This window comes from Gracilinanus agilis, chromosome 2 (genome assembly GCF_016433145.1).
Source record: "Gracilinanus agilis isolate LMUSP501 chromosome 2, AgileGrace, whole genome shotgun sequence".
NCBI lineage: Eukaryota > Metazoa > Chordata > Mammalia > Didelphimorphia > Didelphidae > Gracilinanus > Gracilinanus agilis.
In genome coordinates, this window is record NC_058131.1 from 268037852 (window position 1) to 268051016 (window position 13165).

The 13165-nt window shown below is 37.4% G+C and overlaps 1 protein-coding gene across 1 annotated transcript in view; it reads right to left on the bottom strand.

Moving 5' to 3' along the window:
- Positions 1 to 895: 895 nt before the first annotated feature.
- The window catches only part of EHMT1 (euchromatic histone lysine methyltransferase 1), a 307779-nt gene continuing 295509 nt past the window's right edge, over positions 896 to 13165 (bottom strand). Inside the window, exons 26-27 of the mRNA XM_044663911.1 lie at positions 12945 to 13120; positions 896 to 1253 (exon numbers count right to left, since the gene is read on the bottom strand). Of these exons, the coding sequence (XP_044519846.1) occupies positions 1073 to 1253; positions 12945 to 13120 (357 nt within the window). The 3' untranslated portion in view covers positions 896 to 1072. The remainder of the gene's footprint in view (positions 1254 to 12944; positions 13121 to 13165) is intronic.

Consider the following 13165-nt stretch of genomic DNA (forward strand, 5'->3'; position numbering starts at 1 on the left):
TAATGGTAGAAAATAAATCAGTTTATTAATCATCATAGCATGTGGCTTAAAAATTAAAAGGTGCCCAGCATCAAATAAACTGACAGGAGCAGACGAGCTGGTGCGCTGGTATCTTCTCCCTGTTACACAATCCTTGGCTCTCCTCAGCTCTTACTGAGCTCAACAGCCTCTCAAAGAAATGCCAGTCAGAGGTTTGATATATGTGTCTAGATATATATATATATTTCTTAAAAAGCAAACCGATTTTTCCAAGTTAGTGTCTTGTACAATCCCTTTAAAACTTCCTCCCTAAGACTGTTAATGTGAAAGAAGAGACAAATCCTTCTGTAATGTGTCACCCGTGGAAACAAACACTGAACCAGTAACATGCCGAGGAGGCCTCAAAGGAGGCCAGACTCTTAACGGAGACAGCTTGTAGGAGTGATGGTGGCTTTGGCAGGCTGGCACAAAATAGGGGTTCAAGAAAGAAAAGGACTCCAGAAAAGTGAGTTTGATGACTAACAGATTTCGTTTAGAAGAGTGTGCACTGCCCAAAATGATCTCGACAGCATCACTGGGAATCACCAGATCCAGAGGACGAAATTAAACTTCAAAATGCACAAAAACCACCATCAGAAACTCAGAAGGCCTGTGCCAAGTGAATCAATTCTGGAAACTTTAGGAAGAGTGACGTCAAGTACTTTAAAGTTCACTGTCACGGACTGAAACATTGCTTGACTGAATGGCCTTTTCTAACTAGTAATGCCATTATGAGATGGTTGGGAGCCCCTCCCTTGCCTCTGACAACACCCATAGATGGTGTTTCTGACATTTTCCCTAGTAAAATGGGTCATCCCATCTCTCCCCACCCCCGCCCCCCTAGCCCCAGGCTACTGAACTGGGAACTTACCGGAAACAAAAAAGTATTCAGCATGTTATTTCATAATTCCTCAAGTAACAGTCGGTGGCACAGCCCCTAAATCTTATGACCTCTTGGACTTCATTTGTAGATTTCTTGTCCTCTTTAAATGGAAATTTAAACAATATTTAAATCTAGAGAGTTGAAACAATGTCAGTTTTGGTGATCAGGGCCTCAAAAAGGGTCAGCAGCTGCAGCAGAGCTAGTGTCTGGGAGCCCGTTCTCTTGGGTATCCTGGGAAGAGCTGGCCTGACGCTGGGCCAGGGCTGCACTGGAGTGTTTGCACTTGGGGGATCCACATTGACAGCTAAAGAACTTGCCTTTGATGTCCCAGAATCTGTCTCCATAGTCAAACCTGAAAAGAGATCAAATCAGGGGTCAGGGAGAGAGAGGGGAGTAATAAGTCATGGCATCATAGCAAGAGAGGCTTTTACCATAGATCTTAACTTCCTCAAAGGTCTTTCTCTTCTTCCCAGGTTCCAGCACATAACAAATATTTCCTGAATGAATTAATTAATTAATAGATGGGTAAATGCTAGGCTGGTTGGGTACAGGGGGAGGTATCTGCATTGATTTTACTGTGATACAGTTAAAGAACAGAAATATGTAGGGCCCTTAAACGTTTTTACTTCTATTGAATCAATTAATACTGATTAATGAAATGCTGAGGGAAATCCATTTTTCATTCATTATTCACCTTACTTAGTTATTATCTCTACCTAAAAGATATGTCTTTTTTTTTGGGGGGGGGGGTGCTGCTTCAGACTTAGGTAGGAAAGGAATAAATTCTAAAATCAAAACACTGTGAACAGCAGCTCCTAAGAGATCCTATGTGGAGGAAAAAACCATCTATCAGTTTTCAATATGCAATCTACCCTAGTGTCAATTTCCTGTAGGTAAGATAGTTGGGGAAAAGGTAAAGACCTTAACAAAGTAGAAGCACATGTATGTCTTATACGAGTTTGCCCAAAGCACCCATTTATCTAGACAGTAAACACTGAAAGTTTATTTCCTAGATTTTAGTGACTTTGATTTCTATTATAAAAGGCCCATAGGAAGAGGTTAATGTGGTCAAAAAGATACTGTGATCTGCATTTTCATTCTCATTTTGCCAAAGGTTCATGGCAGTACAGTGGAAGCTAGGTGCAGGGTTCTAGGCTTCAGGGAGTCAAACTATTAAACAAAGAAGGGGGAAAAGGGGAAAATAAATTTACAAGGGGAAAAGAAAGAAAATATGAAGACCATATGCTGGAAAAGAGATTAACTGTCCATGAATGCTTTATAGATTAGTATTATCTAGGAACCACAGAAAGGCTGTTTACCCATAGCTGGAAGTTCAAGATCTTATAGGAAATTTCATTTGAAAGAATTTATACACTGCAAATTGGGAGAGGACTCCAACCCCACCCCCAACTGTATAGGAACATGACTAAGGATGTGGAATAGTGTATATACTGTCAAGCATAATTGATGGGTTTATAGGTTTTTCTGAATTGCTTTTTCCCTTCTTTTTAAAAAATCTTAGGAATCAATACTGTCCATTGGTTCCAAGGCAGAAGAGTGGCAACGGTTAGGTGATAGAGGTAAAGTGACTTGCCCAGGGTCACACAGCTAGGAAATATGGACACAAGACTTCCCATCTCTAGACTTGGCTTCTAGTTGTGCCATTCCCCTTTGCCCCTGACACTTTAAAAAATAATAATAATAATAAATCAGACATGATATATACCTCAGTTTTATTTAATGGCCAGTTAAGGTAATCAGAATAAGATAAAATCTTGCTTGTCTTTTTCACCTGGACCAGCGATGTTATTGGTCAAGTGGGGCCACTCAGTGGTAAGTTACTGCTGGAGAGAACTGCCCAGAATACAGAGTCAATGATACTTATGGTATTTAGCTAGTGTGTAACAGAAGCAGAGATGGACCCGAATGCTTCCTAATTCCAAGGTGACTCTCCACTCACTATATAATGCTAACTCTCTCATATATGAAAGAACAATTAAATATATGTATAATGAGGCAGAATGTATTCATGGGTAGCAAGGTCCCTATTCCTGGAAATGTTCAAGCAGAGTTAAAAGACCAATCTTCAGGAGATCTTAGAAAGAGAGACTAGGCATGTAAATCTGGGAGATTTCAATGTGCTCGGGAAGGGGGGGTGGGGGTGGGGGGATTGTGGAACAGGAATTTCATCCCTTCCCCGCCTCCTGGATTATCGAACTAGTTCATCCCATTTTGCATTCCAGTGCTACATCCATGAACATGAAATGCACAGGGATATGTACATGGGATGGGAGATAAGAGGGATAGTACTGAGACTCACAACTGTCTCTATTCCCTGGACAGCAATGTGAGAGGCTGGCTGATAGTCATGCAGGTACAGCAATCACATGATCAGACTTAGGTTAGAAAATAGGTTTTAAACTTCTACCTATTTGCTTTCTTTATTTCAAGTGATTATTAATAAACTTTATGGAAAATAAGAACCTGGAGTTATTAATTTAAATCTAACAGTAGTGTTTAGTCTCCATTTATATCATGATTACCCTTGCTTTGTAGGATTTCCTTGCTATGCTGTTAAAACATATGATTTAAGAGAAATATTTTAATAAATAAAAACAATTGGGAAATAGGAGAATAGGTATAAGAAGTACCACCCCCCGATTTGGAGGTCCTTTTTGGAAACTTCCTGTTTTTGTCAAATGCTCTCATAACCTTCTGATGTAAAATATTACATTAATCAAAACCTGTATCTCAGTCAGTCAGCAAGGCTTGTCATCCCTAGGGACTGTACCAATTTTCTAATTTCTCATTTTTTTTCCTTTTTTAAAAATAATCTAAGATTTACTCAAGATTATATGCAGCCTCATTATCAACTATTACAATGCTCTGTAAACCCCCAGATGGTATTCTTGGTTTCTGATAAGTTTTGGATCCCATTTATTTGTAATTTCTAGCTTTGCTAATAAATTGTTGTGCTTGGAACTGTGTTGCCTCAGTTTGTTTTTATTACAGATGTCTATAATGAAAATTGGTAAGCCAGCTAGAAGGTCAAGCACTGGGACCTAGCCCTTTCCAAGGAATGCCCTAGAGTGCTCCAGTTAACTGAGAGACTTCTCTAAGGAGAGCTGTCCCAGAGATTAGACTCAATCCCCATTCCCACTTCAATATGAATTTCACTGAGTCAAGGCAAGCCCCTGAATGAGGGGAACATCATCTATAGGACAAAGGGATTTTTGTTTCAGATAGGGTAAATAGAGAAGTCTCTCCTGAAGGTAGGAAAATCCCTATTCCAGGTACAGGAACCTCTCCTACAAGCTAGAAAAGATAATATTTCTTCTGCAAAGAAATTCCTTTTATAGAGGATTCTCTCTTAAAAGTTGGAAAATTCCAGAGACACTGAATTAATTCCTGAGTTCAAGAAACTGAAAATAAGACTCTGAAATTAATTTTTGACTCTTGACAAAGAAGCACTATTTGAACTCAATCTGATTCTAAAATCGCTGTAGTCTAAAATCAATCTTACTTTATTTCCTTTTTGTAAGCAAAAGAGAAAAATCCTATTTAGTTAATTCCCATTAACTCCCATGCAAGACTTTCATGGGCATTATTTTGCTCCCATTTTGGTAGAACTCTTAAGGAAAATCCAGAAAGAGCATTCCTAGGGAGATTCTTACTAGTGATTTTCTAAGAAAAGAAAGAGTTTTTTTTGTTTTGTTTTGTTTTTAACAACAACAACAAAAAAATCTTTTGAAGGATGCCTCAAGATAGTGATGGGTATAGCATTAGTATAACAATGGGATCCCTCTTGGAAAAGTTCCTTAAATCTTAGAACCAGACAAACTCTCAGTTCAGGTGGGTATGACAAAGATGCACACTATTAAACTGGGTGAGCTTTGGTCTAAGTTTGTAAGAGACTCAGCTGATAAATTATTCTGGCCTCAAGGTGGTACTTCTGATTATTGTTTATTAAAGAAATTTAGGCTGGCTATTGAACAAATTCATCCAAAGCAAATATCCAATAGTTTTTGTACAATAGATTTTGCTGGCATCTCTGATACCTGGGGTCTCTTAAAAGGTCCTCTTCTCTCTCTCTCTCTCTCTCTCTCTCTCTCTCTCTCTCTCTCTCTCTCTCCTCTCTCCTCTTCCTACTAAGGTAAGAAATATTGCTTCTTTTGAAAATGAAGGACTGGCTACAGCTCATTGAAAATGAGCTACTTGGCTACTTTCTCTCCAGGAAAGATATTATATATACATAATACCACCTAGATAGGAAATATGGTGTCTTTAAGACTCTATAAACCTTTCAGTCCCACTGACCTCTCCATATGGAAGAGAAACACTACTAAATTTTAGAGAAATCCTACATTTATAATAATCCAATTTAAGGCCTTCTGTAGGGGTCATAATCTGACCTGGGAAGCTGTAACTGAGTTAATAGAAACCCTGTTCTCCTCTGGGGAAAGAATTCTCATCCTAGAGACTGCCTCAGCTGGCCCAGGGTTGGGGTCTTCTCAACTGACCTTTGCAAGACTTCCAAAAGAATCCTTACAACCCAACCAATTTCACAGCTATCACAAGCTAGGACATCCTTAATCAAGGAAATAGAGGCATAGCCATTCTTCCTGAAAAATAGAGCAAATTGCACAAACTCATCTAGTAAGAGAATATAACTCGTTACTGCCTTTATGACCAGTTGTGTAAAAATGCTCTGATATGCAGAGTTAGATCCAATCAATTTGAGAGATGCTAGTACTATTAATTTGGTCTTTGTTAGCCCATCCATGCCAGAAATATAAAATGATTTCTATAAGTTGCCCTGGGTAGCATGAAAAGACCACTGGCAAACTGAAAAGTATAGCTTAATGTTATGAAGGAAGAGAAAAAAAGAAAGTAAAACATAAGCAAAAAACTCAATCTTGGTTGCCCAAACATCTCTGGCTCCTTTTCACACTCCTACTGATAACTGAGAGACACGTGAATGTTTTTACTGTCACAAGAAGGGACATCTTACTAAAAAGGTGTGTTGAAGATTTAACGCAATAAGAATGGAAGTCCAAAAAGAAATCAAGAGAAATTTACAGCATGAAAGTGCAGAGCAAAGGCAGGGACTATAGATTGTGATGATGAACTTATTTTCCTTGATGCCCATTTTTATTTTTCACCTCTGCCCGCACTGATAATCCCCACATTACTATTACAGTTATTGATATATTTTATGATTGTCAGATGATGGAAGCAGTTTAAAATGATCCTAGATCATGAGTACGATTCCATTTAGTGCCAAAATATTGCTGGAGCTATTAGACAGCCCAAGCCTGTCCTCAAATTATCTCTTTTAAAAAAAAATCACATTTAGTTCTCTCTCAAGTAAATATTCTTTCCTTTTTGTGCCTCAATGCAAATTGAAGGCCACCATTTCATACTACCCTAATGGTTCTCTATCTTTACATTTCCCAGAAGACTCCCTTTTCTTATTCACTTTTGTGATGGATTCTTCAGAGGACTCTCTAGACTTTCAAGGGCCCTCTGAAGAATTACTTTTCTTATGTCCTAGTTTGGGGTCATAAAACCCAAAAGAATCTGAGCCTTCTCCCTAACAAACCTGATTCTCTATGAGCTACCTTATCCTTAGATGTCAGTTTGTTAAAGTCAGATTCCTTGTTATTGTTAAGACCAAAGGAGACCACCACTGCCTGTGTCACAGTTTCTCCTACCTAGAGAAGCTACTGAAAGTATTTCACTCATTATTGATTCCCTGAGAGATCAAGGTATTAATATTCCCTTCAAGTCACCTTGTAACATTCCTATTCTGCCTTTTAGGAAAACCAGGACCTGACAGAAAATTTGCTTTTTTATATCCCATTAGTGCTAATATTTTACCTAGGCATTCAGTAATGCCTAATCCAAACACTAATATCTCTTCCATTCCTAGTGATGTTACTTGTTTTACTGTGACAGACCTTTGCTCAGCCTTTTTCAATAATCCCTTTCACTCAGATTCACAATACTTGTCTGCCTTTCTTTACCTAGAAGAGGACATAATGACAGTCTCTCTTCAAGGGTAGGTAGAAAGCCCCACCCTGTTCTCCCAGATTTTGTAACAGGAATTAACCTCTATTACCTTCAAGGACTCTGCTCTGATGCAGTTTGATGATGAACTCTTACTAGAGGCACCCAGTATCCAGACCTACCCAGAAGAGAGCTGCAAACTTTTTTCCAGCTTCATGGAGAGGTCATAAAGTCTCTAAACTGGAAGTTTAGTGGTGTTTTCCTCAGGTGGAATATCTTGGCTTCATTATTTGCCAGCAGCTGTTCTGTTTCCCCAAAGCACTTACAGGCTCTCTAGCAACTATCAACTCCAAAGAATAAGAAACAGCTGCATATCATTTTAGCTGTGGCTAGACACTGTTACCAGTAAATTCCATCATTCTGATGGGGTTGCTAAACCTCTAACTTTTTTTTACTAAAAATTCTGTTACTGAACCTCTATAGTAGGAACAGCTAAGTGGCTCAGTGAATTTAGAGCCAGGCAGACAGAAGGCTCTAGGTTCAAATCTGGCCTCAGACATTTTCTAGCTATATTGACACTGGGCAAGTCACTTAACTTCCATTCCCTAGCCCTTACTGCCTAGAAAAGTGGTCATAAACAGTATTGATTCTAAGATGGAAGGTAAAGGTTAAAAAAAAAAAAAAAAAAAAAAAAAAAGACCTCTTCAACTTGACCCTCAATATCTTACTTCCTTAGTTGAGCTCAAGAAAATCCTGTTATTGCTTCCAGCCCCAGGACTGGCAAAATAAAGAACAATAAGCCCTTTTCTCTTTTATTCATGGGCACAAGGAGATGGTCTCTGGTGTCCTTACTTTGCCCCCTTCTCCTCACCCAGTAGTATATTATTCTGTGTGCCTTGATGTTGTGGCTGCTGCAGCACCTCCCTGCTTATAGGCTATGACCATGTTGTTTTAGTAGAGAAACCTTGTGAATTAGTTCTAATCATGTTATGGCCCCATGAGATTGAAGACCTTTTATTTTGTCAAGAATCAAGCTTTTTCTGATCAGAGACTTCCTAGATAGGAAGTGAATTTGCTAGGGAAAGAAAATATTACTCTTAAGCAATATGCCTTTCTCAACTCTGCTACATTGATCTCCAATCTCTGGAGAGTTACTAACATAAGATTGTTACTCTCTAGTGTACATGGCTGGAAAACCCTATCATGATCTTTCCGATATCTCTTTGCAGAATCCTGATTATGTGTTGTATGCTGACGAGTTGTCTTTTATGAGGGATAGCATCTGGTACTCAGGTGCTGCTGTGGTCTCCAACCATGACATCATCTAGGGCAACACCAACTATCTCTTTGTCATCTCATTTCGTAACTGAAGCAGCTGAGTGCTTGCACTCATAGAAGCCTGCCATTTTACTGACAGGCACAGTGCAACCATCTACACCAACTGTTCTTCATCTCTCCCTTTCTCAAGGAGACAATATGAACCTTGTCTATAATACTGCATACTTGGAAAATGTAAACAACGGTTTAAGGCTAAATAGGTAAATGGGATCTAGATGACTAGAGAAAGAAAGCCACTCCTCATTCAGGGTTTCTATCATCAGATATATCTTTCTGTTCATAAGAGGAGCAATTTTGGTACTTGGGGAATTATTGACATAACACCAAGGGTATAGGTAGCCCCAGCCATTACTGTAGTCATACCTCATTTTACTGCTCCAATTTTTCAGACATATAAACAATATAATTTTTATAAAGTTGCCTTTGTTGGTCACTCTTTAGCTTTTAGTTTATACTCCCTTTGAATATCTGCAGATTGATTTTATATAGAAGACCAAGTTGGGTCATTATAAAATTTACCTTGTTACTATAGATCAGTTTACTTAGTGGGTAGAAGCACATTTCCTGATTGTAAAGATATAGCTCATTTTGAGGCTAAAAAGGTTCCCAAAGAGATTTTGCCCCATTATGGCCAGCTGGCATGTGTAGATTCAGACAGAGTCAGACACTGATTTAGTTCTATCCCAAATCAATTCTGCTCAATGGATAACTCCTAAATTTCATACCCCCCTTATCATACACAGAATTTAAACCAATCTCTAACTAAAACACATAAACAAAGAATTTAAGACTATGACTGGCAAACTGTGTTCTGAAATCCATCTTACATGGCTTAATGTACTCCCTCTTACTTTTATATCATCTGTGAAGCAGGCCAAAGAGGGAATTATATATCTTTCCCTATTAGATATTATTTGGACATCCTCCCATAAAAGCAAAATCTTTCTCTGCTGAATATACATCAATCATTATTAGGAGGAGAAACTTCTGTTACTTCTTATATATAGGAACTATAGGGCAGACTGAAAAAATCTCTGTGACATGGGAGCAGAAGTACATACTGAGCCTTTAGACTTTACATGATTTCCATTATGGTAAGAGTCTATATTGAGAATTTCCAGAATGACAGAACCCAACTAGCCTAGAAATGCACATTTCAAGTGATATTGACCACCATGATTACAATCAAGATCTGAGAAAAGGATTCTTGGATACACTGTTCACATGTGAAACCTGCCCTTTGTACCAATACAAACTAATGATGTCTCTATGTGGTACCCCTTCCTTAATTAATCTTCTGAAGGAGAAAGAAGTTAGATACCCATAAAGGGAATGGATAATTTTTTCTCTGCCATTTGTGTTAGGCCTTGTGATTTTTAACATTTAGCAAAACAGGAACAGGACCCTTTCATCCCTCCCCCCCCCACCCCATTTTGATACTATTACCTGCTTTTTGTCCAGGGTTTCAGCTTAGGCCTTCCTATATTAATGCAGTAAAGAATTTAGCTTTGGGTCAGCTCAAACTGGTGCTTATATGTCAGAGTAACTGGCTTTTTCTCCTTTGGAACAAAGTCAACTACTACTGATAAAATACCCACAGAGTCAACTATAATCACTGGTGGCAAGACAGGGTCCACCCATAATGATGAAATAGGAATGGCCTGGTGGCAGAAATTAAGAGTTTAATAAGACTAACATGGATAAAATGGACATGGACAAAATAACATGGACAAAACTCCTATAACCTCATCAAAATCTACAACTATAATCCCTATAAAGCAGAAGGTTTCCATCATTTCAGAAAAGTGTGTCAAGATTAGAAAGGGTAGTTTGCCTTTTATTATTATTATTTTTGCCAGAGTACTTGTATTTTTATTTGCTATATTATTAGATTTCCTCCCTATTGTTTAATTGTGATCCTGACATTATTACTTATAGCCATTTCCTCCCCATCTCATCATAATTGGGTACAAAATAATGTCATCATGACATTCATAGTCAAGTGAAATATACTCTAAATAATGCCAAAGCAGCTGGACCCAATGGTTGTTGAATTTGTCATATTCACTAAACTAGTTCTGACCCATGAAAACCTATACTGATCCAATTTACTGACTCCATTCCACAAATAAAAATTAAGGAAAGTATTAACAGCACTTTTTTGTCTTCACTATTTGTAATAACACCTAGAACCTAACTACTTGGAAAAGACCAGTGTCAATGAAAATTAAGATTTAAGTTTCTTCACATTTCAGAAACTTTCATGGTAACTTTTTAAAACCAGTCCATGACAGTTACTAAGACAAAGATTTTTTCGTTGCCACCTGCACAATCTTTGCTAGATAGATTCCCTCTCTGAAATAACAGAAGCAAGAGTACAAATACTACTATATTTGTAGAAGATGATATGAAGCAAAGATTTAAGAGGAATTTTAATGACCTCCAATATTAACAAATAAGAAGCATTCATTTGTGCTAAAATTCATTTTAAGAGCAATATTCAGTCTAGGAATATCTCTTTTGTAACTCCTACATAAATGGCACTTCAATTCCAGAGTTAACATGGGAATTAATAACTCCAGGTTAATGTTTTATTTTTGTAGGAACATCCTTCTCTTCTTTCTCCCTAGGTGGTATAATACATGTGGGGTAGACTACTAAGTCCCACAACTATCAGTTTATAATCACTCTGTGTGCCTATTTGTAAGGACTACTAGAAATTTGGGGGCACAGTGACATAAGCATAGGAAGAGAGTAAGCCCCCAAATTCTATAAAGGAATCTATTCATAGGACAGAAATTTCTCTGGTCTCTATTCCCTAATTTTGGAATGGGCTAGAAAATGAAATCAAATAGGAACATTCTACTAAAATTGAAAAGTGAGTCTAAGAAGCAACACCAATCATTGCTGAAATGTCTAATACTGTTTTCTTCTTTCAAGTGAAATTAATTCTTTAGCAGAAATGGTTTTGCAGAACTGTTAAATATTCTCCCTACTTCCCAGGGAGGGAAGTGCATTACTATTAACCACTCTTGGTGTCCCAATATAAATAAGGAGAGACAAATCCCAAAAGAGATAATCATCAATGTCCATGAACCTCAAGGAATTATGAATGAAATTCAGCAAACTGCAATGTACACCCAGGTAGCAGAGATAGTAATTCATTGTGTAGTTCTTTCTGGATTTTTACATGGCTAACTTGGTTTTCTGGTGGAAGCATTACTGTTGACCATATTTAAGTGAGCTCTTATTGTAGTTCTCAAAACTGTCTTTCCACTTTTATTCACTAGTATATATTAATTGTGGTACTAAAGCTTGCTCAAACTTAGCCCCTAATAATATATGCTAATACAAAATTATATATATATATATATGGATGTAATCTCACCAGAATTAGCATATATAATGATTAATGGGAGGTATGCTTCCCATGAAATCAAAGGGGGTTAGAACTGTACCATCTAACTCCATTTATATCGTGATTATTCTTGCTTTGTGAATTAGGCCTTCTTTATTGTGCTGCAAAATGTTTTGCTGAAGGTGAGTAGGAAATAGGAGAGTGGTATAGAAGGTACTTCCTCATTTGGAGGTTCCCTGTTTTTGTTTGTCAGAAGCTAGTGCCCTTTTTGGAAGCTTCCTATTTCTATCAGAATTTATCATAGCCTGCTAATGTAAAATATCTCATTAATCAAAACCTGTATCTCAGCCATTGAGTAAGAAGACTTGTTAAATCCTCAAGAACTTTCCAATTCTTCATTCTCTCCCTTTTTAGGAAATTATCTAATATTTACTCAATATTATGTAAATCTGCTAGGTATTATCAACTATAAAGATGTTTTTGTAAACCTCTAGATGACATCCTTGGTTTTTGAGGTGCCTTGTATACAATTTATTGGTAATTGCCAGCTTTGCTAATAAACTGATCATGCTCAGAACTATTGCTTCAGTTTCTTTATTGTGGAATTTTTACCTCAAAAGTTGCACAATAGCAATATTCTAATATTATATTATTATTCTAAGAATTCTAATAATTTAATATTTAATTTAATACTCTAATAATTATATAATGATTGATAATTGTATTATTCTAATAAGATAATATTATTCTATTATGTGTATATATATATATATATATTTTAAAATTAACTCTTCCTTTCTGTCTTAGAATCAACACTAAGTATCCTCTCCAAGGCTGAAGGGTGGTTAAGTGCTAGGCAACTGGGGTTAAATGACTTACACAGCTGAACCCAAGAGCTCCCATCTCCAGGCTTGGTTCTCTATCCATTGAGCCACCTAATTACAGTCCTACTGTTCCATATTCTTAAAGGTGTACTGTATTTACAGCAGCAGAGGAAAAAATAGACTAGCTTCTGCCACATGGGCCAGATGAAATTAAACTGAACACCAAATTTTCCCCATTAGTAGTGTGCTAATCCTTAAAGACAGAAAACTGAAGAAAGCATTTCTGGAATGAAGCAAAGAATCTAGAAGAGCTACACGTGTATACATAAGAAGAAAGCATTTATTAAGTACCTACTCTGTGCTAGGCACTGTGCCAAGCACATCACAAACAGTATATCATATGAATGAATATGTGGGAAACAGACTCCAGTATCATCTGAGGATGTATATGTATATAAACACATAAGATTTAGAGAAAAGACATGCAAGTCTAAGATAAAGCAAGAGTACATACCCTAGCTCTTCTCCTGCTTCTATCTGCCGAGTACTGAAGAAAGCAATCCGAGGAAAGCGCAAATCTTGATGTGACATGAAGACACGCACAGGAATGAGATTGGGCTCACAGAGATGGTTAATAAAACGGCTGATGTTGCCATAGAAACGGGCATCTATGCAGTAAACTTCTCCATCCTGGGGTAAGGGGAGAAAAAAAACCATCACATTACATTTTAGGAT